The following is a 24985-nucleotide window of genomic DNA, read 5'->3' as shown; positions in this document are numbered from 1 at the left end:
TTGAGTCACCCTACAGACATTCCCAAAGCCCTCAGGGCAAAGGAAGAGAGGCGTGACAGAGGATGCATTTCTCTGAGCACAGATGTAACAACATCCCATCTGGACACTTATACAAGGTCACAGAGCTGATAGCAAAACAGAGGAAACAGGAGTTGTGATGAGGTCACTTTGTGTTTCTTGTCAGAGATCACACCACAAATACACTGTTTTCACACCAAAGAGAGTGACAAGCCTAAACCTCAGTCCTCATTTCCCTCCATAAACAACATGGGATGTTCCTCCGGACGGACATGTCTCAACCACAGTTACTGTGAAGTTCAGTGTGAAAATAAACACACATCAGATCTGGACTAGTTAAGCATCTGCTGTCAGGAATTAGACGAGAAAAATCAGCATAGCAGGCCTCAATCTCACCTTAAACCATGTGATCAGAGAATCGGCTCTATATCATCTTGAGGTAGCAACATCTACAGCCACACACCCTGAGTCTTATTGATCCCTGATGATCTTAGCATCACATCCTTCCACCTGACAACGTCTTATATACCTTCTTATGAATTCTCTATTAGACATGTGTTTTCTTGTCAAAGCATTTATGATATATTTTCTTTTTAATTAATGACGATGAACAACAAGACGAACTCTCTCCTGGTTTATGTCGATGTTTAGAACTGAGATACAGTTTCAAAGCTAACGCTATAGCAACATTGTACTATAATACAATACAATAATACATATACATTTATATGTAGCTCAGGGCAATCTCTTTAATCTGGGACACTGGTTGCCCCTAATCCCCTCATTGAAGGGTATCTCGGTTTATGTGACACACTTTATTCCCTGTGAAGTTTGGTGTCACTGCTGGTAAACCTTATTGGGGCAAAGACAAAGCATGTGCAAAAACCCTCTTCCTTATTAATATTCAATCTCAATCAGGAGCCCCGCCCACACAGGCACAAGTGACATCTGGTCTGTTTGGGTTTGAATTCACTGACCCAAGTTGCCTGTATTTCAATTCATATCTACTAAATTGCACAGATATAGAACTATAAATACTTAAACTTATTTCAAATATGTAATAATTATTATACCCCCCCCCCACACACACACACACACACACTAGATTTTAGCAGCATTTAAAATAATCAGATTGGATTATTAAAGGAACAGTCTAAAAGTTGTATTATTATTATTATATTTTTATTATTTAGCAGCATAGAGATATGAAAGTGTCATAACTATTCCTTTACCATTAAAGATTAGGTCTTGACCATGCAAACATACTAATGTGCAGGAGGTCGTCGACTTAGGACCACAACGGGCTCCGAGGGATCAGCCGTAAGCCGATTTGGTCGTAAATGGGCGAATGCTAAATTACCATAAGTATTTTATGCTGCGTCGTGATACTGTAAGTCAGGGGGAGAAAGAGACAATTTATTCTTGGTAGACATCGTGGGTGAGACCGCAGAAACTGCCGTACACTCGATTCCCTCGCTCGCTTTCTGGTATGCCGTAAAAACGTGTCATAAACAGACAAAAAAAAAGTGCGGTAGTAAAGTGAAACTGACGCAATTTGCGTAGCTTGTAAATCAACGGCTACTGTATAACTTCAAACAGGATCTACTGTAGCAATAACATTAATAACCTGGATGTTGTTATAACCTAATAGCACTGAGATGGCTGCTTTTTAACACCTTATATTTATAATTTGATTCTGAAAATCCTCTTCTTGGTGATAGGAGCTGCAGCAAAAGCCCGGGATGCAGCGGCTCGGTCGAGTTACTAGTTTCCAGCCGGGCTTGCCAGGGTGGGTTGAACTTGCAGCTTGCAGTGACGTCACTCTGCCTCAGCTATGGAGTTGATGTCTCTGCCATCTCAGAAATCACCGTCAGACTGTGGAGAACAAATTACCATTCATCTTCCCTCGACTTCTCTTCGTCTCTCTCCGTCGGTCTCTCCGTCGGTCTCTCACTCCATCTTCCTCATCTCTCTGTGAGTGTTCTTTTTGAGCCAGCTTCACCCTGCTGTGATATCATGGCCAGTGGAGCCTAACAAATCACCGTCACTTCCCAGGATCATTCCCACGCTCTGTTGGATGTTCATTTTATGGACGCGGGACTGTCTCTAATGGTTGTACTTCTTGCTGAATGTCTTACTTTGTTAAGCTTTTTTCTTTTTCAGTTTAATCCATCTTCTCTTTTTCTACATTTCCTCTGGCTTGAGTCTTAACCCAGCTCATTATAGTGACAGTTGAACCTGTGGCAATTAAAATTCCTTATCTTTGTGTGCCTCTTCTTTGAAAGGAGATTATTAAGCGCACACAGAACCACAGGAACTGCACAAGTGGCTTGTATACAAGATCCTGGTGACTCTAAAAGCATTGTTGGCTTTCCTTGCCTCTGGCATTCCTGCAGTTCTCCTGAGCTGCCTTGTGACCACACAAGAAGGATAACGGAGAACGAACGGAGAGAGGCGTCTGCCGGCTATCAAATATTTATGGTTTGCTCATTCATTCTTGTGTTTCTGTGTTTGCTGCGTGTGAGGACCATGGACACCAGGAAGCAGATTAATGACTTAATGAGCATTTTCTGATTCTTGGAAGTGAAGTGACGTTAGACATCCCTAGATACTGTTTATGTGGAACCCTCTGCACAAACAAACCAATGAGTCTTTTCACAAATTAAAATCTCATATAATGGGAGGGGTCGGTGGTCATGCATTACTGAGTGGCAGCTGCCGAGTCTGGGATGTTTCACATGTGGAGGAAGGACATCTTTTACCTCGTCCGGAAACCCCGCCTGCACTAACGCACACCCACCATATATGCATTCAACCCTCTGCAACTTCTGAAAGAAGCCTAATCCTTGGCTTTGGGTGATGCTGCCTTAAATCAGTCTTTCTCCCGAGTCTTCAAGGATGCACCGTTGCTAAAAAAATCAAAGACTGCAGTTTAAGATTCATGGAACAATACGGTAACATATGCTAAATACTGGTCAATCTTTCTGCATGCACTGTTCGGAGCTGCACTCCTAATCTCATTGTGTAGCTACTATGCCATGACAATAAAGGCTTTATATTCTATTCTATTCTATTCTATTCTATTCTAACACTTTAAATTGCTCAAATAAATTGTGGTTAAAACGAACAAAAAAAGGCTTTAAAGTTTATGGTATCTTGAGAATTTGTGGAAATATGTCACAGTTACAAATGCACACAGTTTGAATATTAAAGCGTAATTACCAGTATTATAGAGTGCTATAATACTGGTAATTACTACTATTACTACTGTACTTTCGGCTTGTCCTGTGAGCCACAGCAAATCAACCATTTGGGAGTCATCAAGAAAAGTACATGTGTTAGTGCAAGTTTAGATTGTTAGTTCTAAGCTCCACTGTACTGAGTGGGTCATACTTCACAGATGGGTTGAGATGTTCCTCTTGCAGCCATATCAATATATATTATATGTTGCATCTGATGACGTCAGTTATATTTTGTCTTCATACAACTTTTGATCAAAGGGCATGGAAGACCTATCAGGAAAAACTAGGACAAGTCTGTAATGTGATAGGAGCAGATGAGTTTAAACGCTGGGGTGAATAAACAGGCAGTGGGATTCAAGCAGAAGTTAGCATTCATATTAAGCTGGAAGGGCAGTCAAAATTACATCTGTCCGTTAAAGCACCCATTTTGAAATGAAGGTGGGTGTAATTGTAGCCAGACTACTCTAGCTGCTACTTACAAGAACCTACCTATGGTTTAGTCTGTAAGGATTGCTCTCACAGACAAGTTATAGGGTCATCCATGCTGGAGAGGAACGGAGAAAACTCTGGTCAGGATTCATGCAAATTCTGGATTGGAGTGAGCAAATCTTCAAGAGTGGTGCAGTCAGTCTAGTTGAGCTAATGCTGCCTGTCCAGTTTAGGCTGGACCAGTATATGTGCTGATAGAGATAATGACTCTGTGACTACAGAAAAATGTGAATTCCTTTCTTTGCAGAATTGTGTTGCTCATAAAGAGAGAAAAAGTCACTACTAGTGACAGAAACGATGAGGCAGAGATGATAATTCACTATGAGCAACAGTGGATTAGGATGTGCTGCTGCATTGGACAAATTGCATCCCTAAATGAGGAAGGGCAATGAAAGGCGAACAAAATAAAATCATTTTGCTTGGTTGGCTTCAGTATTGAGGTCGGCTCTGTTTTGAGCGAGTCTCCCCCTCTCCATGCCCCCCCCCCCCCCCCCCCCCCCCCCCCACTTACCCCACAGCAGATTTAGGGGGGAGCACTGAACACACACACACACACACAAACAATGCACCGCTACGCTATTGGCTAGTATACCACGCACTTCTAGCCAATAGCTACACGTGGCGGTGATAGTGTGTTTGTAGCGCAGAGAGCGGTGCATCTTTTGAGTCCACAGTGGGCATGGGTGGAGCTGCAAGTGTTGAAGCTTCAAAAATAATCAGCACACATACATACATCAGCATAAACAAAGAAAAACAAAGATAATCATTTTTTACTGTCAATAAAAGAGGCTTTTATTTGCATGTAATGTAGTAATAAAACAGTTATAAGCCATCAATCAGCTGCTAATGAATTGATAATTCATTGCTGACATTTCAGAGAAGAAGGTTTGAATGTTGTTAGAAGGTTTTGCTCCCGGCTTTCTCTTACATAACGTCAACAGGGAAGGGTCTGCGGTGACTTCATCACCTCTTGGCAGAGCGTGTTCTCCTCTGAGGTACTTTCTAGCAAGTTGAATGTGTGTTTGAAACATGAGCAAAGCTAAAAATGGCCAGTGTGAGCTTGTTCAGAAAATATCCCCTAATTCATGAACACAACCCTAATCCATTACTTTAGTAACCTCATAGTGTTGAAGAATTCCCGTAATCCTTTACAAACCAGAAATTGAGCACGGTGCAATGACTAAAAGACAGAGCCAAGTTTACTCAGGCCTGAGGGCCGTTCAAATCTACACACATGCAGTGAAAGTATATATATATATATATAATCTGAGGTCATTTGCCCTTGGTGTCAGTTCGAATGTTTCACTGACTGGGATGAGGCCTCCATCCTACATATTTGATAGTATCAGTTTATATTTACATACTTTTGATTCCTCTATGTTAACACCGAATAGAGTTTTGACATGCAAAAGGACTGTAAGATGCAACCTCATCAAAAAGAAATTGGAAAAGATCCGAGGGCGAAAAGTTAACCGAGCATTTCAAGGTCGGTCAGCGTTAAAGAGGTTTTTCTTTCATGAGAATCTTCGCATGAACAAATACAGACACAAGGAAAAAAAACTGCAGTTAATATTAGCCAAACCTGTAGCAGACAGGAAATAACAATAGCTCAATTCCCAACATCCTGCTGCACAGAACATGTAGAGACATAGTGGGTTGCATCATAGTTGCTTCCCACATGCCAGCATGTTTTGTTTGTTTTCGCCTATTATGGGATGAGTCTGGAAGAACCATTTCCATGCACTGGATCTCATTGCATATTTCTGATGCTTGTAGTTTGAACTTCAGTGAGTGAAATACGAAATAACTTAAAATTACTTTTTATGTGTTCACCGTGGCTTAAATGGGTCTAGCCTGTGATTGCCCAGTGTTTCAATGCAAGTGTATTAATTTATATAATGCTGTACTTGAAATGTGTGAATCTTTGGATGCTAAGTTTTTTTCTTTTCACTAGTGTGTGTTTTATTTAGAGATAAAGTGCTAACCTCACTAACTGAGAAGTGTGTGTATGCTGGGGAGGTGTTAACGCGTGGATTTGATCGTGACTGCAGGATTGTGTTCATTCCTGGCTGCAGCACTGTCCAAATGTTGGTCCAGTAAGTGGTCTGTGATCAAGGAGATCAATGTGGAGAGGTCAGAGCTGTGTTTCTTCTGTTGGATGTGAACCGGTGTGGATGAAACAGAAACCATGTGGGAATAGGCTTACATCAACATGGTTCCACCCGAACCTCGACCGACTTGGAGGCTAAACTTTGCTTGTCAGTTTTTTAGAGAGAGAACATTTGTTGCTCGTGGTCTCCGCTGTTTATAAAGCTGTCCGTCTCTGAAGGCTCTCAGCACTGAACGTCTTGAATGATGTTGAAACTGTTGTGTACTTGAGACATGGCTTCCAGCAGACTTGTGGCCTTTTTGCTCTCAGGGTTTGGCCTTTGGCTGGGCCCGCTCTGCAGAAATAAGTGGTTAGACTGCGCTGAGCGGTCCAAGCTTCGCCCAGTAGGCGTAAAAATCCTGCACCGTGGAATTCATTATAACCCAGTGTGTGTTTAACGACAACTGAGATGTTTGTCAACAAAATGCTGTGTGGCTGACAGATTTAAATTTATAATGACACAAGTGGTGGTTTACACATTTCAGTTAATGTGCAAACAGTATACAAAAGCTACCAGATATTCAGCCACGAAAAACCAGAGAGGTCAGCCGGTTCTGGTGAGCACAAAGATAAGGCAGAGTAGAGCTCTTAAGGAGGTGGAGAAAGTAATGAAGAAATTCCATTCTCCCTGCTGATCCACACAGTTCTCTGCCTTTTATAGATGCCCTTCTTTCCCTTTAGCGGCCCCCTGTGCCTATTTTATCCTAATGCCTGTATTATGGGAAGGGACAGGCCGAGCCGCTGGGAGAATCCTCCGAGGCCGAGTTCACGTTAAGACCTGCTCTGAGTGGACTGAGCGTTTTCTATATAAGGCAAGGAAAGCCTCAGATCACGCAGAGAGAGAGGGAAGGAGCAGCTGATCGGCAGATGAAAGAAAAAGGAAACACAAACATAAGTCCGTGTGCCAAACTTTGATGCTCGCAGTCCTCTCCTGCACTCTGCCTGTTCTGTGCAGACGAAACCAAAACCCCATCTCTCCAAGAGCATCTTCCATTTCTCAGCTCCTTACACAAACACGTGCACGCATCTCATGCACACAAAGAGACACAATCGCTCTTCTTCATTGGTTCTTTTGAAATCTGGCTGTCCAACAAAATTCTAAATCTGAATGAGTCAGCTTCCAGATATCGACTCCATGGTGATGAGTTTGCTTCTTAAGGCGAGTGTCTTTTCCATCCCTTTGTCCCGAGATTAGTCACACTGTGAAGCTTATTTTTCAGAATTTCTGTTGAGCTTTCGAATAATGAATCTGCTTTCTTCAGCCACTTTCCCAATCACTGCAGGTGGCCGAGGTAAAAGACTGATAGATCCACTGTATGCTGGTAGCCGAAACAGCAGACAAAGCAAGTTATGTGATGAGCTGGTGGCATTTAGCCGTTAGAGAGCAGCCACTGATGGAGGCCCAAAGCAGAGCTAAAAGGAGCTATGAGAGTGGATTGAATGAGTAGATGGCCACAATTACAGCATCCAATGAAAGCTAATATTGTCTGCTAACATATTAGCTGTTTTAACTTTGTGTGATGACGTGGTTGAAGAGGCCAGAATGTTTTCGTTGCTAATGGCTTCACTTGAATTTCACTCAAACTGCAAATTCATAATGTTCGTTTGAGGGTTATTGGGCTTAAAGAGTAGATAAGTTGATGAGTAAGTGCATTCCACTGCTGCTGAAACATGTATTATAACATAGACTGGCCTAGTTTTCATGGCCTAGATTGTAATTACTACATGCTAAAGGAAATACTCATGCTCCCAGTGTGTATGGTGGACATTCCGTCAGGCATACAGGCGATTAGATGGAGTTAAACATAAACAAAAGGCAAGGAACATCTAAATCCAAATGAAACAGTACCTCTATGGGAATAGCCCCCCCCTCTGGAAACTCTATATGGCTCTATAAAGTACGTTGCAGCTGCTCAGATAAGGTTCACCTTGGGATGATTTAAATCTCAGGCTTCTGCGTGACTTCTGATATTTAGGCAGGCAGGCAGTTAGGTTGCCGTGGGCCATGTTTAAAGGATGGCCAGTTGTTTGTGGAGGGGGCTTAGTTTCACTGCATGACAGACCGGACTGGTAGAGTCACTCTCAGATCCCAGAGGCCTTCATGGATCCCATGTTGCTTCCTCAGCAGTTCCATGGAAATGCCTACAGCAGAAACATGTAACTGCAGTGCTGGTGGCGCTCTGTAACTCAGCACGAGCCTCCCCTCTGGTGTGAGCTGGAGATGTGATGGCAGTCGGCGGTGTAGTGTTTATGGCTGCATATGCTCCTCTGCTGCACAAGACAATTTATCACTCTATGAAGCAAGTGTGTCTTCATATGGTCCTCCTGGGCTGCCATACATTTACCTTTTTGTTTCTGTGTGAATTCACCATCAGCCATGAATCCATGTGCTGTGCATGTTATGGTAAGTCGTTCTTTCTGATTACGTCTTTACTAATGCTAAACTATTATTCGTTCAATTCATTCAAATTACGGTTTTAATTAGGATCAAATGACGTTCATGTTGTTAATAGGCTAAGATCCAAACTTTTTCTCTTTGATTGGATTAAGTGTTTAATTTATTGTCCTTTGTATTATGTGTCAGTAAAACTCATGAAAACTAAAAAATGAATTAAAAATTGATCTTGATATTGTTAAAAATTACACACAATACAAACAAATACAGGGGAGCTGGATGTCCTCGGTTAGATTCAAATGCAATTCCCAATTCATAACATTTTCTTTCTTCAAAATTGTTATTTTGGGAAAATGCAACAGAGGATCCAAGATACAGTATTTCTGACCACATTAATGTTAATGGGAATATTTGAACTCCATAATATATGTTCCTCTGTTGTACAATACAGGTATACTGTAGTCTAGAACACTACTTTATCACTGACCCACCCTCACAAAACACGATATGCTGCTAGAGCTGTTTTTTCAGCTGGAGAGAGAATCCTCCTTTGCACGCAGAGGAGTAGGGAAGTTAAATTCCATATTTTCACAGACTCCTCTGGGAACCGGGGCATCGATAGCAACAACATGCAGCAAGCAGATGTTTTGTTTTGAGCCTTATTTTGCTCTTTGGGGCATGGACCTCAAGAGTGATGTGGAGCAGATTTAAGGGCTTGTGTGTTTTTATTGCTTTGCTGCAGCTCCCACAGGTGCTTTATGAGTAAGAGCCCAACTTGCTTGTTATGATTATGGCCCCACTTTCCCTGAAAATGTGCCTTTTTTTTGCTGTGCTTTTGCTCAAACAGAGATCATGTGTTAAATTACAGGAAATACAGTGTGTTTCCATTGTGGGACTTGAAAGGCTCCAGCAATAGCGATAACAGCTCAGGTTCATTTATTATCTTTATGACACACGCTCTGCTTCACAATTTGGTTTTTGTTTGAATTTCTGTACCGTTGCTGGAAAATGTAATTTTATAGCTCAGTATTCATGCTGACTTTGCACCACTGGATGTGGATGTGAGCAGGGCTGAAAATGGGGCTGAAATTTGTTCCTGGGATTTGTGAAGGCAGGTTTAGCCTCAGTCTAACTCGTCGTTTGGTCTGTCTCTGACTGCAGTCTGTGGCGAGAATCCATCTGGTGGGACAATGAGAAACAGCATGAAGATAACTTTCCCTTCACCGCCTCTGCGTGCCGGTGGTCTCATGTATATAACCACCCATATTGGTTGGAGGACACACACACCCATGACTGAGCAGAGAAGGAAAACAATCCACCGCTAACATTTATGAAAGGCATACATAAATAAAGACAGGGGTAGCTTTTACTATCGGCTCTTAAAGATTTGTTAAATGTGTTATAACGATGGTTATACTCGCAGCGAGCTGTTTGGTGGAGTAATTTGCCAGTCGGCCTGCAGGCCAGATGATGTGAGGTAATGTGGTCTGGGTTAGTTTGGGTTCTGGGGCTGAAGGGGAGACTGAAACATCAACTTCCTCTTAAAAGTTCTGCACCTGAATATATATATATATATTTGTCTATACAAAGCAGGTCTTGACATTTTTCCACATGCAGAAGCAGTGTGCTCGAGGCCGCGTTCTCTGTCTATTGTTTAGGGGTTGTTTTGCTCTAAAACAAACGTTATTGTGGTCCTGAGCTGCTACTGCTCGTTGTCATCCATAATCATATCCCTTATTTCCACCTGTAGAGGTAAAAACCTTTAAAAATCTAATTCATACTATATACATCCAGCCCAGGATGCTTTGTGGGTCATCCATTATCCATTAGCATTAGCATTGGAACCCAGAGAGAACCCACAGAGACACGGAGAGAATATGCAAATCCCTCACAGAAAGGCCCCAAGCTGGATTTGAACCTGTCACCTTCTTGCTGTGCCATAACTGCGCTATCCATTGTGCCACCGCGCTGCCCAACATCAGCCTTTCCGAACCCAAACCATGAAAGGTGGGGTCCATGTACATCTACCTATAGCATCCAGTACATGCAGTAGGTATATTAGACATACAATCAATAATGCATCACTGGAAGCAAATCTCTTCCTGTAGCAGGTCTTGGGGCTACACTTTCTTGAGCTCTGACTTACGTAAAGCTGCCGCCACACGCCACTCGAGTGCATCAAGGCTACAACGTCATTGACTGGACCCACTCATTTTGCATTATGACATAACAGCAAGACCCATCATTACCAAATTGCTGCAACTGCAGTTTAATGATGGGTGCAGATGAGCATAATGGCAGATCCCAGGAGGACAAAGAGACCCGCTGTGTCTCCTAAAATACATCAACAGTGTGAGAGAATGGAAGTCGGTGCATTTTGTAGAAATACAAACTCTGTCAGCCATAGCTGCTCTTCGGCTTCTGTTTCACAGCCGTAAAGAATATCTGCTCTTTCGGCCTGATGCCATCTGTCCCTCGTAGCAGTACGGCCAGTGGCCAGCATGATTGTCATCATAATACTTATTGGCATCCAGGCCTCAGGCGGCCATTCAGGAGGCACTTACATGAAAGAGGCCCTCAGGGGCGGTAGGCTCTTCTTTAGTTGGGCCTGCTTTCTTTCACGGCCTTTATTCAGGACCATATCTTTATTTTTCTATGAACTCCCTCAGGAAAGAGATGCAATCAGTGAAAGGCTGCCAGAACGTGAGCTGAGTTCTGTCAGAGGTTGGAACCTGCAAAGTCCTGCTAATGAAAATCTCCAGGACACAGGCCAGCGAGATAAGAGAGGGAGGTGAAGATGCATGACTCCAGGCTCACTACATATTGTGGCAGATTGTATTTTCTCTGTGGACCAAAGAAAAGGACTAAACCTTTTATTCACATTCACTGACGTGAAACCCCCCCACCCCTAATAACTTACTGCAACCAATGTATTGTGTGTTTTCTTGTTCATCTTCTTCTGACGTCTGAGCTTTTGCAATACCTGATTTTTGTAAAGTGCTGTTCAGACACATCTGCAGACTCGCGGTTCACTGCTGGGCCGTAATTGAGTTTTGTTTCCACGACTGAGGTTTAATGAGAAGTTGAAGCGCATGCCCTATCAGCATGCATATGTGCCCATTTCCATGGTGATTCCAGCTTTATGAAGCACAGTGGCTTCTTTTTATGTCATTGGCTGACATTCAACCTGACTGCTCCGTAGACAAAAACGGCGTGAGGACATTGTTGTTTCTACTTGAAGCTGGCAGCAGAGGCAGGAACAGAGCTGAAGCCAGGTCCGTGTAAAATGGGTGAGACTGCAGGACAGGACACATGTTGTGTTGCACGCATTCAATGGGGAAAGTAGTTCATACCAGAATTATCTCCGATGCTGACTAAGCAAAGATACCAATAGGAAGATATGGTCCCTTCCTAGTGTGTCCTGGGAGGCAGTCGCAAGGTTTTGTCTTAACTTCTCATTGGCCTTTTTAATAAACACTGATTCCACCTTTTTTTCTTTTGGTGGATTTTCTGCCTAAATGACTCAAACACTTTATTGAACAGTTTGTGTGTTTGAGGGCTATTTGGCCGTTGTTGTGGAAACCACAAGGACCTGGTGTGGCCTGAGCTTCTCCACTGTTTCCAGTGGACGGGCTGCTGGGTTAGCTCCCTGTATATCCATTCTTCCTGCCAGATGTGGCTTTGTGTTCAACCAGACAGTCCTGTAGTTTATTCTCTCTCTGAGCCGGATACCATCAGGCAGAGATGTGCGTCGGATGGCCAAACCTCAGCCCTGCCAGCTCAGCTTAATGCCACTCCTCCGGATACACACAGGTCACTGGGCTATGAAAATGGCCTCAGTCTGACCATATTTGTCAGTGAGAGAGAGTTTTCCTGTGTCGTCATCCAGCAAATATTCTCCTCTCGTTGTCTTCTTTCCGAACCACGCCTTCATTCATGTCTGGGTGTCTTTTTTTATTCGTTTGTTCCCTAAATTCACAGTCTGTTCTGCTTATTGTGCGCCATGTGATAAATAAACTGATGAAACCAGAGTCTCATGGTCACACAGCCAGTGTTTACTCTCTTGTGAAACCCTGTTGTGATTAAGCAGTTCAGACACTTACATAACAGTCTGCTTGTCTTCACTGAGTCACGTCACAAAGATCCTGTCCAAACGTTAGATGCTTCTCCAAACTGTGATTAAGTGCCGCTGTGCACATATAGCTGCAGACCGATATTTACACATATGCATACGCGTCTAGTGGAGCATCAGTTCTTCCTATAACCTCTGTGACTTTGTTTGGGACTCTGGAGAGACGTTCAGACGTTTACCCTTTGACCCTTCAGCCTTCCACACTCTGAATAACAAGCTGATGAATGAGCGGCTGCACACAACACTAGCAGTGTTTCTGTTGTTGAGTGATCTCTTTTGTGTACAAGGCACGATGCGGTGGGTTTGTCAGTCAGCACTGCTTTGAAGGATGTCGGAAATGCACTTGTACGCAGATGTTTTAGTCGCGTTCGATTCACACCTCCTCTGCATCACCTGCGACAACTTCTCTTTCTTCTCGCTGTCTGCAAGTCAGAGGTTTCGCCAGTAAAATAACTGCTGAACACTTTGAGCCGTTTTAGAGGATGTATCATGCTGAAGCATTTTTGTTATACAATGTGTTTGAAGACGTTCAACTTGTCAAGGATACATCATATTCTGATTACAAATGAGGCAGAGTCGTTAGCCTTTCACCAGCTAACTACCTTGATAGAGAAGGAATTATGCCTACAATCGTCTTTTTACCCCGAGATGATTGATGAGCCTTCTTCATGGCTGACTCCACCGATCGGCTTCAGTTTCAGCGTCCAGGTGTTGTGTTTTCTGTTTGTCACCAGTTACTGAGTAGCAGCTTCGTGCACGTGGTTGTGTTTTTAAATTACAGAATGTCTGCAGCAAAGTTCCAGCTTGATCTCACAGCTCACGAGTAACACGCAGGAACGAAAGGTTCAGTGAGGCATGTTGCTGATGAATGATTAATCTCCTCTGCCTCTTTTGTTTTGTTTCTCCTACCTCTGAACCCGCTGAAAGGTCATTTCAGTCGTGGGCCGTTCATCCCGTTTGACCACAGAAGAAACACGACTGTTTCACCTTTTGTAACTGCAGCTAACGGCTGTTAACAGCTCTGACCACGCGGACGCTGCTCACATTACTTTATAGCTTCAAGGATTCATTTTCTTCCTCCTTGAGGTTAACAGTAATTTTACTTCCATGAACAGGTTTTTTTTTTCCTGGTTTTACACTCCTACTTAAGTCCCTTCCTTTCTGGAGTACCTGTGAGAAGGGAGTGTATACTTAACAAAAGCAGGAGGTCAAAGGGCACACATTTTTACTTGTGAGACTAATAGGCCAGGTTTACCTGCAGGGCATGGAATCCCAGAGTGCTTTTACAGGGGGGGGGGGGGCTGTCCCAGACACACCCCTTCCTCCTCAGCTGAGGCTGGGAGACTGCGAGTGCTTCAAAGCTCTGGAGAAAGCAGGGACCCGGGCCAATCTCAGCAGGAGAGCCATTGCAGCCCAATACCTCAGAGCTTGTTAAACGATGTGATATGAGAGGGCGTGCTGCAGCCCCCAAAGGCTTCTATAGAACTCAGGTGAAGCAGTAAAATGAACTCCGTGCTGATTTAAGGGCTGAAGGAATTTATTTGTACTTCAGAGGACGTTTTCCTCTGTTTTTCCTATAAGTACTGCATTAACAAGAACGGCTTTTGTTCAGCATTATTGCCAAGAATTTCATTTTTATTCATTCACACACCTATTATTGTAAAAATCAGTATTTAAAAGAAGATGGTGGTTTTATCCGTGAGTATGGAAAAACCAGCATGCAGTTTTTACTTTGGCATTGAAGAGGGCGAGTAGACGAAGCAGTGATTTATTTAGTGTTTATTCAGTCTTTACTGCTGTGAGCTGACCTCCCAGTCTGTATGCAGACCTAACAATGAGGTGACGAGAGGTCAGGAGGTAAAACGGTGCTGAATATGGGCCCTGACCCCCACGATGAGTGTCCACATAAAGAGTGGGAAATTAAATGACCATCACTGCTAGCGAGGACTCATCATCATTCACTGTTTTTGTTTGTCTGTTTACTTTTCAGTGTTTATTGACTTTGGATCAAAAGAGCAGATGCTGGTAAACATGAGCCCAGCTGGAATGGATTGAACGCCTTATTTTAGGCAGACCATATCTGTTTGCCGTAAACGCCACAGAGAATTTCATCTTTGCTTTCACTCGGGCAGATAAATCCAAATTTAATTAGAGTGGAAAATGTTTCTGTTCAAGTCATTGACTCATTCTGTTGTGATTAGTTGGCACGAAACTTGTTGCAAACTATTTTTTTAATTATCACGTGTCGTCATAGTCAGTCTTTTGTTATTTTGAGGCTTATTCTCTCTCTGGCTTTGGCCTATGTCCATAAGATTAATCAGTAAAAAAAGAAAAGATCATTAGTTGCTGTTTTAGTTGTTGGGGAAACTTCCACAAGCGCTGGAAAATAGTTCATGATCTCAAGCTGCTGCACCTGAATAGAGCCGTGTGGAGCAGAGCTGAACATCAATACCGATGTCGACATAGTTTACAGTTTCAGAGGAAGGCCACACAAATGTAGTTTGTAGTACTTGTTCTGCAAGGCTTCTTAGAGGAGGGGGGGGAAACACGCAGCTTTAACAAAGCCAATCTTTGCTGTGTGTTGAGTGCTGGGATATCAGCTCCTTCATCATCACTCACTGCATATCTGGCTTTCCCTAAGCACACAACAAAGATGGGAAATTAGCGGCCATGAGTAACAGCTAATTATCATCAATGGCTGAGGAAAAATACACATTATTAAGGTTTGTTCTGTATCACAGACCGATGAGAACCCGCTTGTCTCTTGCTGATAATAAATCCATCGCTGTGGTTCCTTACCTGGCTGCTAACACATGATGCCGTCAGAGCTGTTCACCGAAAGCAGCTTGTATTGTGAGAGTGAGCCAAAACATTCAGGCTGTGGGCCATAAAACCAGAATTATGAGCTAAAAGACAAATGTCCTGCAGCAAACTGCAGTCTGTGGTATATTATTAACGAGTCATGATGACTCCTTTGAATTTTTTTTTTTCGCAGTAATTTACAGTATATGCAGCTTTAAGTATGTATTTCATTTTCTGCAGAGAACAAGACCAACCTGTAGAGTCACCTTTGCCCACGCATTAGCAGATTCCTGTTTGTAAGTGAATCCGGTTTTACTTTGGTTCCTCCAGATAGCTCTGCTTTCATATGATTTGATGACAAGGACAAACTCGGAAACATGAGCAAATGTAAAGTTACGTTCACGTAAACGCGTTCTGATGATGTAACCGTGTTGCTGCTCATTACTGGGCTGTAAAGCACACCACACAGTCTTATAAACATGTGCTGTTAAATCTTTACAAAGAGGTGTTTCCAAGCATGTCCGACATTTCAGCCGCCGCTTAACACATTCTCCGTATTTCATAACTCAGAATCTCCGCTTTCCCCTCATCAAAGCGAGAGATCTTCTGCTGGCATCCTGCCCACGCAGCAATACGTTCCCTTCTGGAGGTTTCCAAATGGAAAGTATTTCAAAGTCGCCACAGTCTGCTGTTCAACTTTGTAGTTATAATATGAAGCAGCTGAGGAGGGCCTCAGATGAACGCTGCTCCTTTTCTGCCGTGCTGGAGGATTTCAGCAGGAGGAAGTGTCCCATCTGTTTGCTTTCAGATATTATCCAATGCAATTATTAGAGTTGTTTAAGCATTGTGCGTCTGGAAAGGAAAAAGATAAATATTAGAAAGATGTTGGAGTGTGTCACGAACCATTTGTGATGTGTGTTGGAATGTTTCTCCTTTGGATACCTCCTCCATGAAACTTGGTGGGAGGATTTGGCTGGAATGGAACCCATTAAATTTCACTGATTCTCTCCAACATTATATTTTCCTTCATTTCTCACAGAGTAATGCTCAGATCTTGATATTTTAAAAAAGGTATGATATACTATGTTTTTGAGGTTGGCATTTATGAGGTTGTACAATTTGCATTCGAACCAAGTAAACGTCTGAATCCACCAGACTTAAATTTTAAAAACCATTCTGGGGGGTAAATTGTCTTTTAATTAATTGATTAAGTAATTAATTGGCTGTGAATTTGGCATTTACGGTTGCAGGGCTGTGTGTGTGATTTAGGAGGTCTTAAATAAAATAAAGTGGACTTTTGGGTTACGGTCGGAGTGTCTTCCGAGTTGTGCTATTCATGTAGCGCCTACATGTACTTTGTATGTTCTTTGGAGTAAATCTCAGGTAACAAATAAATCTTTTGGTAAGATTTGTATTACTGCCAGGGATTACATACAGTATCAGGTATTGATCTGGGAGTCTAAAGAAAGGAAATGCCTAGGAGATTGATAGAGTGAAACCACCAGAAGGCTTTTTCTGTGTGGGCTTGTGGCTGACGTTGTGACCTCGAGTCAGGAAATACTATCAGCCTTTAATTAAACCAGGAACTTCTCCCACCGGATTATTTTCATGCTCTGTGATCTAATCCTTTTACGTAAGTTTCTTTGAGAAAATAAATAGAATCATCTAGCGTAATTGGGGGGGGGGAGATGCTATTTTATTCTGTCTTTAGCCAATATTTAAATTAGTGGTGTGGGTAGACAGTAAAGCGCTTCAGAAACCCCACCAGTGGTTTGATTACAGCTTACCAGCCCTGCTGGGGTAGCTACAGGCAGCTGAGAGGCGGGCAACAATGGTTACCCCCCCCCCCCAAAAAAGGCCTCCGAGTTCCCAGCATCACATTCCAAGCAGAGGTTACGGACCCCACCTGCTATCCCACTTCACAGAGCTCCAGGTGAGAAGAGGGTAGGCGTTTGAAAAGGTGTGGTGGCATGAACGCATAGCGAAGCAATGAGGTCTAGTTCCTCACCCATAGTTACATCTATCATTCCCCTTTGCATGTTTTAAAGTGCATTTCTGCATTTAAATAAACACAATGAGCATTTTATGCTCTCAGAAACTGTTTGGTTCAATGTTAAAAAAAAACAAGAGTCAAGATAACACTCGTATACTTGAATCATTAATTGTGATTGACGATTAATAGAAAGTTCTTTGTCTTATATATTTACTGTGTATGCTTCCTCTCTAAAAAAGATTGATTGATCAGATTTATACTTGTATTAATAAGTATCCTGGTATTTTATTGTCACATAGAAACAATAGTTCAGTGTTTATCCATAAAAGCAGCTGACTGGCTGCACATGAAAACACTCATTTGCGTTATTTTACAGCCCTCAGCTCTGCTCTGGGTGTAAACGGTCTGGTGCGGCAGCAGCATCGCTATCCGCTAGGAGGATATTTGCTCCCAGTGGATTACCGAGGAGATGCTGGCTTTGGGTCTCTGCTCTTTGTGTTTTACTAATCACAGCTCAGAGGGGACGTACAACAAGCTGTCTTCAGTTTTTTTGGGGGTTATCTATTTGCATCCTTCATTTGCCCGATTCAGGTGAGCTACTTTTATTTTATCATTAGATTTATATTTTTTTGCACTGTCGAGTGGAGTGAAATGTATCTGGATATTATTGTGGAGTTCTGCTTTTTTTAGGTTTAGCGCTTTCTAGATGTGATTGTCTTTAATATACAGCATTGTTCAGAGTATATCAGTCAACCCGAGACTCAATGACAAATAACACACTGATGCTGGAATACAGTAACACTCACTTACTGTCACGTCTTTGGGCATTCCTCTGCATCCTGGGGTGAGTGGTCGTTGTTGTTTCAGTGGTTTGGATCAACACTCCTCCCTCCTCTAGCACACCATAAACAGATTAGTGGTAGCTGAAGTCAGGGCCTGGTTAGACCATCTGTACCCAGCGCTGTGAGGGTGAAGGGATGAGGACAGGGGGGGGGGGAGGAGTGTGAACAGATGTTTCAGTGGATCCGCGGGTCAGTGTGGGAGTAGAGCCGAGGGACACGGCTTCAAAGACATGATAGACACAGGATTAGCATTGATACAGCTGATGGGGAAACACTGAATGATGACTGTCTCTGAGTTGAAACCACGCACCTCTGCCATGGCTCTAAGATGCTGCCTTGCACTCACATCCCAAGGTACTGTGCAACTTACTGTGGCTCTCATCGAGCTGCATGCATTGCCCATTTCTTATTGCTCTCTATGTCCAACTCACAGTCCGACCTCGACCACGGCAGCTGGACAGCAGCTAGACAACAACGTCTGCACTTTGTTTGAGCGGTGATGAGAGGAAATGTTCTTCAGATTGTGTTTGCTTCGATGGACAAACCTGTTAAGTTTAAATATTTCCCAGCTGTAGAATCCTTACCGGCAGACACCCAGCTGTTACAATTTCTGTTCAGTGAGTTTTGCTCTTGAATAACAAATCTTTCAAAACGAATTTTTGTGCTTATTTTTCTTCAGTTTTCATGCATTTCTTTTAATTGCCCCTTTATTTCTTGCAAGGGTCTTTTGCATACCAACTGTCTGTCCACTCTAAGGAGTTCAGAAGAATTGCATCCTAATGTTGGGCATCTGTAGCTGTGTTTTCCCAGGCTGATGGTAAATTGTAGGTGTGTGTAGATGTGGGTGTTTGGCTTGGCCCCTGTCTGAGCCAGCATTGACTAAATTACAAGGCAGCGGTAGTCTGAGGATGCAGACCCCCCCTTGGCCTGCGGGCCTGCTGGCAAGGCTTATAGCAGTGGTTATCGGAGGGGATGATCCTTCTCCAGATGAAGAGGAAGAGGAGGGGTGATTGATGGGTTGTGTCACGGTGTGGATGATATACTGTAGTGCTTCATTTCACCTTCCAGGTAAAGTTCACAGGATGACTCTGTTTGGGAATCACGAGGAAGAAGAATAAAGACGTGTGGCATTTTAAAAAGCATGGAAAAAGAAAGTGTTGCAGGAAATCTATCAAAGCAAGACTCGTTGAAAGTTGTTCTTCTCTTCTGAGGCCATGTGGCTCGTTTTGGCCAATTGCAGCCACGCTAAAGAGAGAAAATGAAACTGAGCAAGAGGTCAATGAGATGCTTGAAGGCGGAACCGTGTGTTTTCTTTGGCCTCATTTGGGCTACCAGCTGACTTTTCCCCACATGTCTCCTCTCATGACATGTCGTGCATGCACAACCCCACTCAAACAAAAGTCACACATTTGACCAATGAGAAAGGAAGTACTGATGGGTCTGTGAGACAAAAGCAGCGAGAGTAAAATGGACTCGGGCCCAGAGAGCACAGTCAGTGTCCCACTTGCTGTTATTGTTGTCAGATGAGTTTTTGTGTTTACTGGAGACGTTGAGGGCGTCAGAGAAAGGCCAAGAGTTCGTTTCTCAGCAGGGAGCCAGAGGCTGGCAAACATGGGTTCGTATCTAACATCACTGGTTACTTATCATGTGGGTCAGCGGCTCACCGCACATCTACTTAGTTAGACAATTGGGGAAATGTGCATTTAAGCGGACGTTTTTTTCTCATGGACTTAATTATCTATAGCGCTGTGAAGAGCACATGAGCACAAAGCATGACAAAGCATCGCAAAGAACCAAAAAAAAGCAGAGCTGCTCCACATGCATGTATCTGCTGTCTGATTGGCTCACTAGCATCGTCCAAAGTGGAGCGGAGACAGAACACAGGGCATGTTTCAGGTCAGCGGGGTCGCCACAGAGGGCCTTCGGGTCACTGGGCTGTTTTTATGGAAAACGTCAACTTGTCTCCGGGTGGTAGATAAACACGCCGCCTCTCCTGGAGATTACACGCATGGCACTATGAAAGGCGGCACATTCATCGTGCTTCTACCAAACTACCAACCCTATGGAGTTTGAGCAGCAACAGGCTGAACTTCAGTGTGGCGCTGCCCTTTCTCTCCCTGACCCCTGATAGCTGTGATCAGCAGCTGAATTTTGTCTTCCTTTTTTTTTTTAGCAAAACAGAATCAATTGTTAGCTTCTGGCTGAGCAAATTAACCAGAGCGTGCTGTGTTGTGTTTTTGTGTTCGGAGATTTGCCTTCACACGGCATCATTTTTGAAGTGAGCAGATGAAAACACCTTAGCATGTATGCCAGGTCAGTAGCTTTTTAAAATCAATACCACACATTCAGATCTCCATAGTGCATCAGGACTTAACTTCCAGCCCTCATCCAGTGTCTGCATGTATCATAAGGAACCTGATAGCTGAGCAGCTCCCTCTGCAACGTGAGGATGTGTGTGAGGCGGCAGTGAGATTAGTCCAGGTGCAGGTCAGTGTGTAGATGATGAAAGTCGAAGCGTCAGGTTACTTTCTATTGTTTAGCTGCAGCTAATAGCATTACATTAGTAAACATGCCGTTGTCCTGCCAGCATGGGCTCAGATTATCCTCTTTCTCACATTACAGTTCTAACATGAGACTTTTATTTTGGGATTCTGGGATCCCAGTAGATTTTTGAAGCTCAGCTGCTCCCATGGCAGCACATCGTCTCTCATAGAAAGCTCATGAGTTACATTTATCTGAGACAATGTGGTTCAGCTTAATGATCTTAACCAGAGAACATCACCGCAAGCATCTCGGAAATTTAAAGGCCTCCTTACCCAAACCTGTGTGGCTCAGCAGGCCCCACATCATGAAAGCAAGGTCCTTTACCGTGCTCTTTTTAGCATGCACAGTATTGTAGCTGATCAGAGTTGTCACTGAGGGGTTAAGGGACCTGGCAAATACTCCACGGTTCCACATAAATACTCTCCTGGTATGTTAAGACTGTTTATTGCTTTTATTGACCCCTTGTTTGTTACCAGAGCTGGCTTTCCTTCAGTGGTCGTCTGACCTCGTTGTTTCCCTCTATCTGACAGCGGTGTCGAACCTGGATGTGGAGAGTAAGCTGACGGCACATTACCAAGCTCCCTGGCACCAGCAGAGAAACATTTTCCACCCGTCCACACGGCCAGCATGTGTAGAAGAGCTCCACGGGCAAGCCAATGTCAGCCTGTGGGCCCAGCACCGAGGTGAGGCCCCCCCCCTGTCACTCAGTGTGACCACAGCACAGAAGGAACTCCAAGCGTTTGCTACAAAGAAGGCTTTCCCTCCCTCTCTGTCTGTCCTTCCTAAGTAATCAGCTCATAACTTTATTTAGAGGTTTTTTTCTACTTAATTTAAATTTATTTAAAAGCCACCACTGGGATAGATGCATCTGACCAGAAGGGTCCTGGTCTTTCTGGGGTCCTTCTGCCCTCTGCTGGACTGTTGTTGTAACTACATCCTGGTTGAAAGATATACAGTATAATGATTTGATTTAATGATCTTTAAAATTGATGGCACGGTGGCAAGAAGGTTCTCGGTTAGTCAGCTGGCTCCAGCAACAACAACCGTGACCCACAAAGCAGAAAAGCAGCCGGAAGCGATCATCTCATCTACAAGAAAATGGATGGATGGATCTTAAAATACTCCTTTACAGGCATAAACATAAATAATCATAAGTGCGGTCCAACCAGTACGTATCTGTGACCGTGCTGTTGATACAGTTCAATATTTCCAGTGTTCTTTTTCTGGATTTTTTTATTTGAAAGAGTCAGGCCCATGTTGAACAGAGATATCTGGCATTGCCACCATCCTGACCGGTGGCATGTGATTACTATCAGCAAGTTATCGAAAATAAACTTTTGTCTTACATAATATAATGTGAATAGTCTCCTTTCATGTGGCTGGTGGTGACACAGTGAGCTTGTCCTGTCTGCAGACCACGAGAGGAGACGAACAGACTGCAGGGAGAGGAGAGTAACAATATCCATCTCGGCATTGCCTCCGATGCCACTGTACCCCTCCCCAAATACCCCCCAGAGGCAAGAGAAGAGGGGCATAAACCTGGCAACGGTGAGATGATTGACATCGTACTGTGTTTGGATTCTGACGAGTTTTCCTCCACGTGTTGTACTCGTGATGCTTAGGAAGCCAGGGAGCTAGTTAATGCAAGTCAGCAGGTCAGACAGATGGAGCCAACAGTCCTTAGTAATTAGTCTTATCATTTCAACTGGTCAAGAGTTCAAACAGTTTCTCCTTCATCTCACTGCCTTAAATAGATAACAAATAATGGACTAAAACTGAATGAGTTGAGTTCATTTTTAATGTTTACATTTTGAGCAAAAGGAATTGTGAATTTTCTCTTGACAGATTTTCATATACTTGATGTGACGTTTATATTTTTCCCCTTCAAGCAGCCAGAGAGTCTCGTTAAAGATGCAACGACTCATTTAGCACAAACTCAGGTAAAGGGTCAGTGGAATGTGTGTAAAATAAATAATAAATGAATGAAGTTTCTTAAACGTTCATCTTATCGTCGTTATGAGCCCGCCCGTGTTTCTCCAGCTCACACGTCCCATCCGACGTCTGCCGCCGCATCATTGTCTTTTTGATTGCGTGTTTAAGTTGAACATGTTCGTTTCTGTTTTTGTGTTGTTTTTTTCACCCTGTATTTAGTTTGAATCCAACCGCTCCTCATCCCCTACCGAATGTTGCCGCTTCTCTCCCTGGAGCAGAAAGGTAGTGGTCCCTCCTTCCCTCCTTCCCTCCTTCCCTCCTTCCCTCCTTCCCTCCTGCACCTTTTAACACCTCGCCTGTTCTCCTTTGTCTGACTTGTAGCCTACACATGAGCCTCTTTTGAAATGCATGCCCTCCTGATGCAGATGGTCTCTGCCGGTTTCATCCTTTGACAACATGTTTGCTGTGAAACTGAAGCAGCACTTTACGTTTCATCCACATGGGGCACGTCACACATTTGTGCCCGCAGACAGTCGCTGTTGTTTGGGCTTGACGGGAAAGACGGACTTTAAGTTTTGCACGTATGCGAGGAATGTGTTTGTGTGAACCACAGTCACAGCAGTCAGCGTTTCTCTGATGATAGGGTCAACTTCTGGTAGTTTGCCATTACCCATGATGCATCTGTGCAGCGGTTTCCTCCATGCACCCATTCGTGAGAGAGCGCATAGTTTCTCTCAGTGTGGCGCTTTGTCTCTGAATATATCGTTCTAATGCAGAGCATGAGACAGAAATAAGCCTGATCTCAAAGCCAGACTCCAAACACGGTCTTCTCTTCTTTCCTTCCTGTCATCCTTCCTCACAGAGTCGCCTCTAAAACTTCCTCTGTGTTGTCAACTCCGCTGTAAAGGCTCTTCCTTTGATTTTTTTTTTTTCTACTAGTTGAGAGAAGTCTCCAAGGAAACCGGTTTTCTTTTGTGGCTGGGGTTTTGTCAGTGTCTCATTGGTCTGCTGGGAACAGAGAGCACAAAGGCTCCGAGCTGGCTTTAAATGGGGGGTGGAAGGTTGTCGGGGTTGTGGAAGTATGAACCAGTTTAGCCAGGGAATCACTCCCAGTTTCACATGTGGCTCTTTATAGGACGCCGAAGGTAAGAGCTGTTTAAATTTGTTCAACAGGGAGAGAAAACCCTGAAAGGTCACCTACAGTATTCAATTTTGAAAGTTTGAGGAGGGATGGGGGAGTTAGGGAGGATCAGAGGGGAGGACTGCATCCATGCGTGAGCTGCTGCTCACTGGAATGCTGTCGTGAAGCATTTCCGTCGTGTTGTTTTCGTGCAGCAGACTCCGGTTTATGGTTAGGTGCCACAGACTGTCAGACCATGAACTCAAGAGCAAACAAGTCTTGAGACTAGAAATGACTGTTTACACCGTTTTTTTATATTTCTGCCCAAGGCTGTAGCTGTTGAGGGAGGGAGACGCCTTAGTCTTCAAGCAGAATGATGATTTATCCTGTCATGTGTTGAGTGATATGTCTTTAAATGCTCTGTCAGACCGTCGGGTTTTTTGTGTTTCTGAAACTGGAAAAACTCCAGATGCCTCTTGAATAATGTTGCAAATCTTTTCTTTTCTTTTTTGCATGAAACCAACTGAGTTGTTTCTCCCTGTGCTTTCCATTCTCTTCTTAAAGCATGCTTTTTATTTTAATCTCTGAGTGATGTCTTTGACTCCAACATGAAACGGAGCTCCTGGAAGAGTGTGTGTGTGTGTGTGTGTGTGTGTGTGGGTTGTCACTGCTCTGCAGTTTCATAAAATACCCGCATGTAGCCTTCATCTTCTTTCCCAGATGACCATGTTTAGAATACCTGCCTGACATCACTTCACTCGACACATTTACGCTACAGGAACTGAGTTTGATCATTCCTAACTCTTCTGTACTATTTCTCATGTAATGCCACCTAACCTCAACACCATAACCATGCAAATATCCATCTGTTGCAGGCTCTGCCCTCTGACCCAGACCCTGACGGGGTGGCTATAGGCCACTGGTCTAAGTTCCCCATCCCTAACACCCCCTCCACCTTGGACAAGCAGACTAACTGGTCTAAAGCCCTGCCACTGCCGACCCCAGAAGAGAGAATGAAAAGCAATTCTCAAGTCATCAACTCATGTCTCATCCCCATTAATGTGACCGGTAATTGAAAGCATTCACTGTTTTATCTCGTGATACACTAATTATGATATGAATTTGATGTGGCACAGATTTCTGAAACTGCTTTGTTAGTCTTTCCCTCAGCGGTGTCAGCTGTTTCTAACTGTTCTATATATATATTTTTTTTTTAAGTATTTTAGGACAAACTCTTGTTTGTTTTCTTCCCTGCAGATAAATGGGAATATTGAGAAAGCATAACAAGAACTGAGGTTCACAGCGAGGTCAAGTGAAAACATTTAGC

At 43.5% G+C, this 24985-nt stretch overlaps 1 protein-coding gene across 1 annotated transcript in view; it reads left to right on the top strand.

Annotated features, from left to right (window-relative positions):
• Positions 1–24985, top strand: part of nhsa (Nance-Horan syndrome a (congenital cataracts and dental anomalies)) — a 43892-nt gene that overhangs the window by 13087 nt on the left and 5820 nt on the right. Inside the window, exons 2-5 of the mRNA XM_068743363.1 lie at positions 21137–21289; positions 22021–22154; positions 22758–22820; positions 24534–24726. Of these exons, the coding sequence (XP_068599464.1) occupies positions 21137–21289; positions 22021–22154; positions 22758–22820; positions 24534–24726 (543 nt within the window). The remainder of the gene's footprint in view (positions 1–21136; positions 21290–22020; positions 22155–22757; positions 22821–24533; positions 24727–24985) is intronic.

The sequence above is a fragment of the Brachionichthys hirsutus genome, chromosome 9 (assembly GCF_040956055.1).
Source record: "Brachionichthys hirsutus isolate HB-005 chromosome 9, CSIRO-AGI_Bhir_v1, whole genome shotgun sequence".
In the NCBI taxonomy this organism is placed as follows: domain Eukaryota; kingdom Metazoa; phylum Chordata; class Actinopteri; order Lophiiformes; family Brachionichthyidae; genus Brachionichthys; species Brachionichthys hirsutus.
Note: the sequence above shows the minus strand (reverse complement) of the source record. Positions and strands in the feature narration are given on the sequence as shown.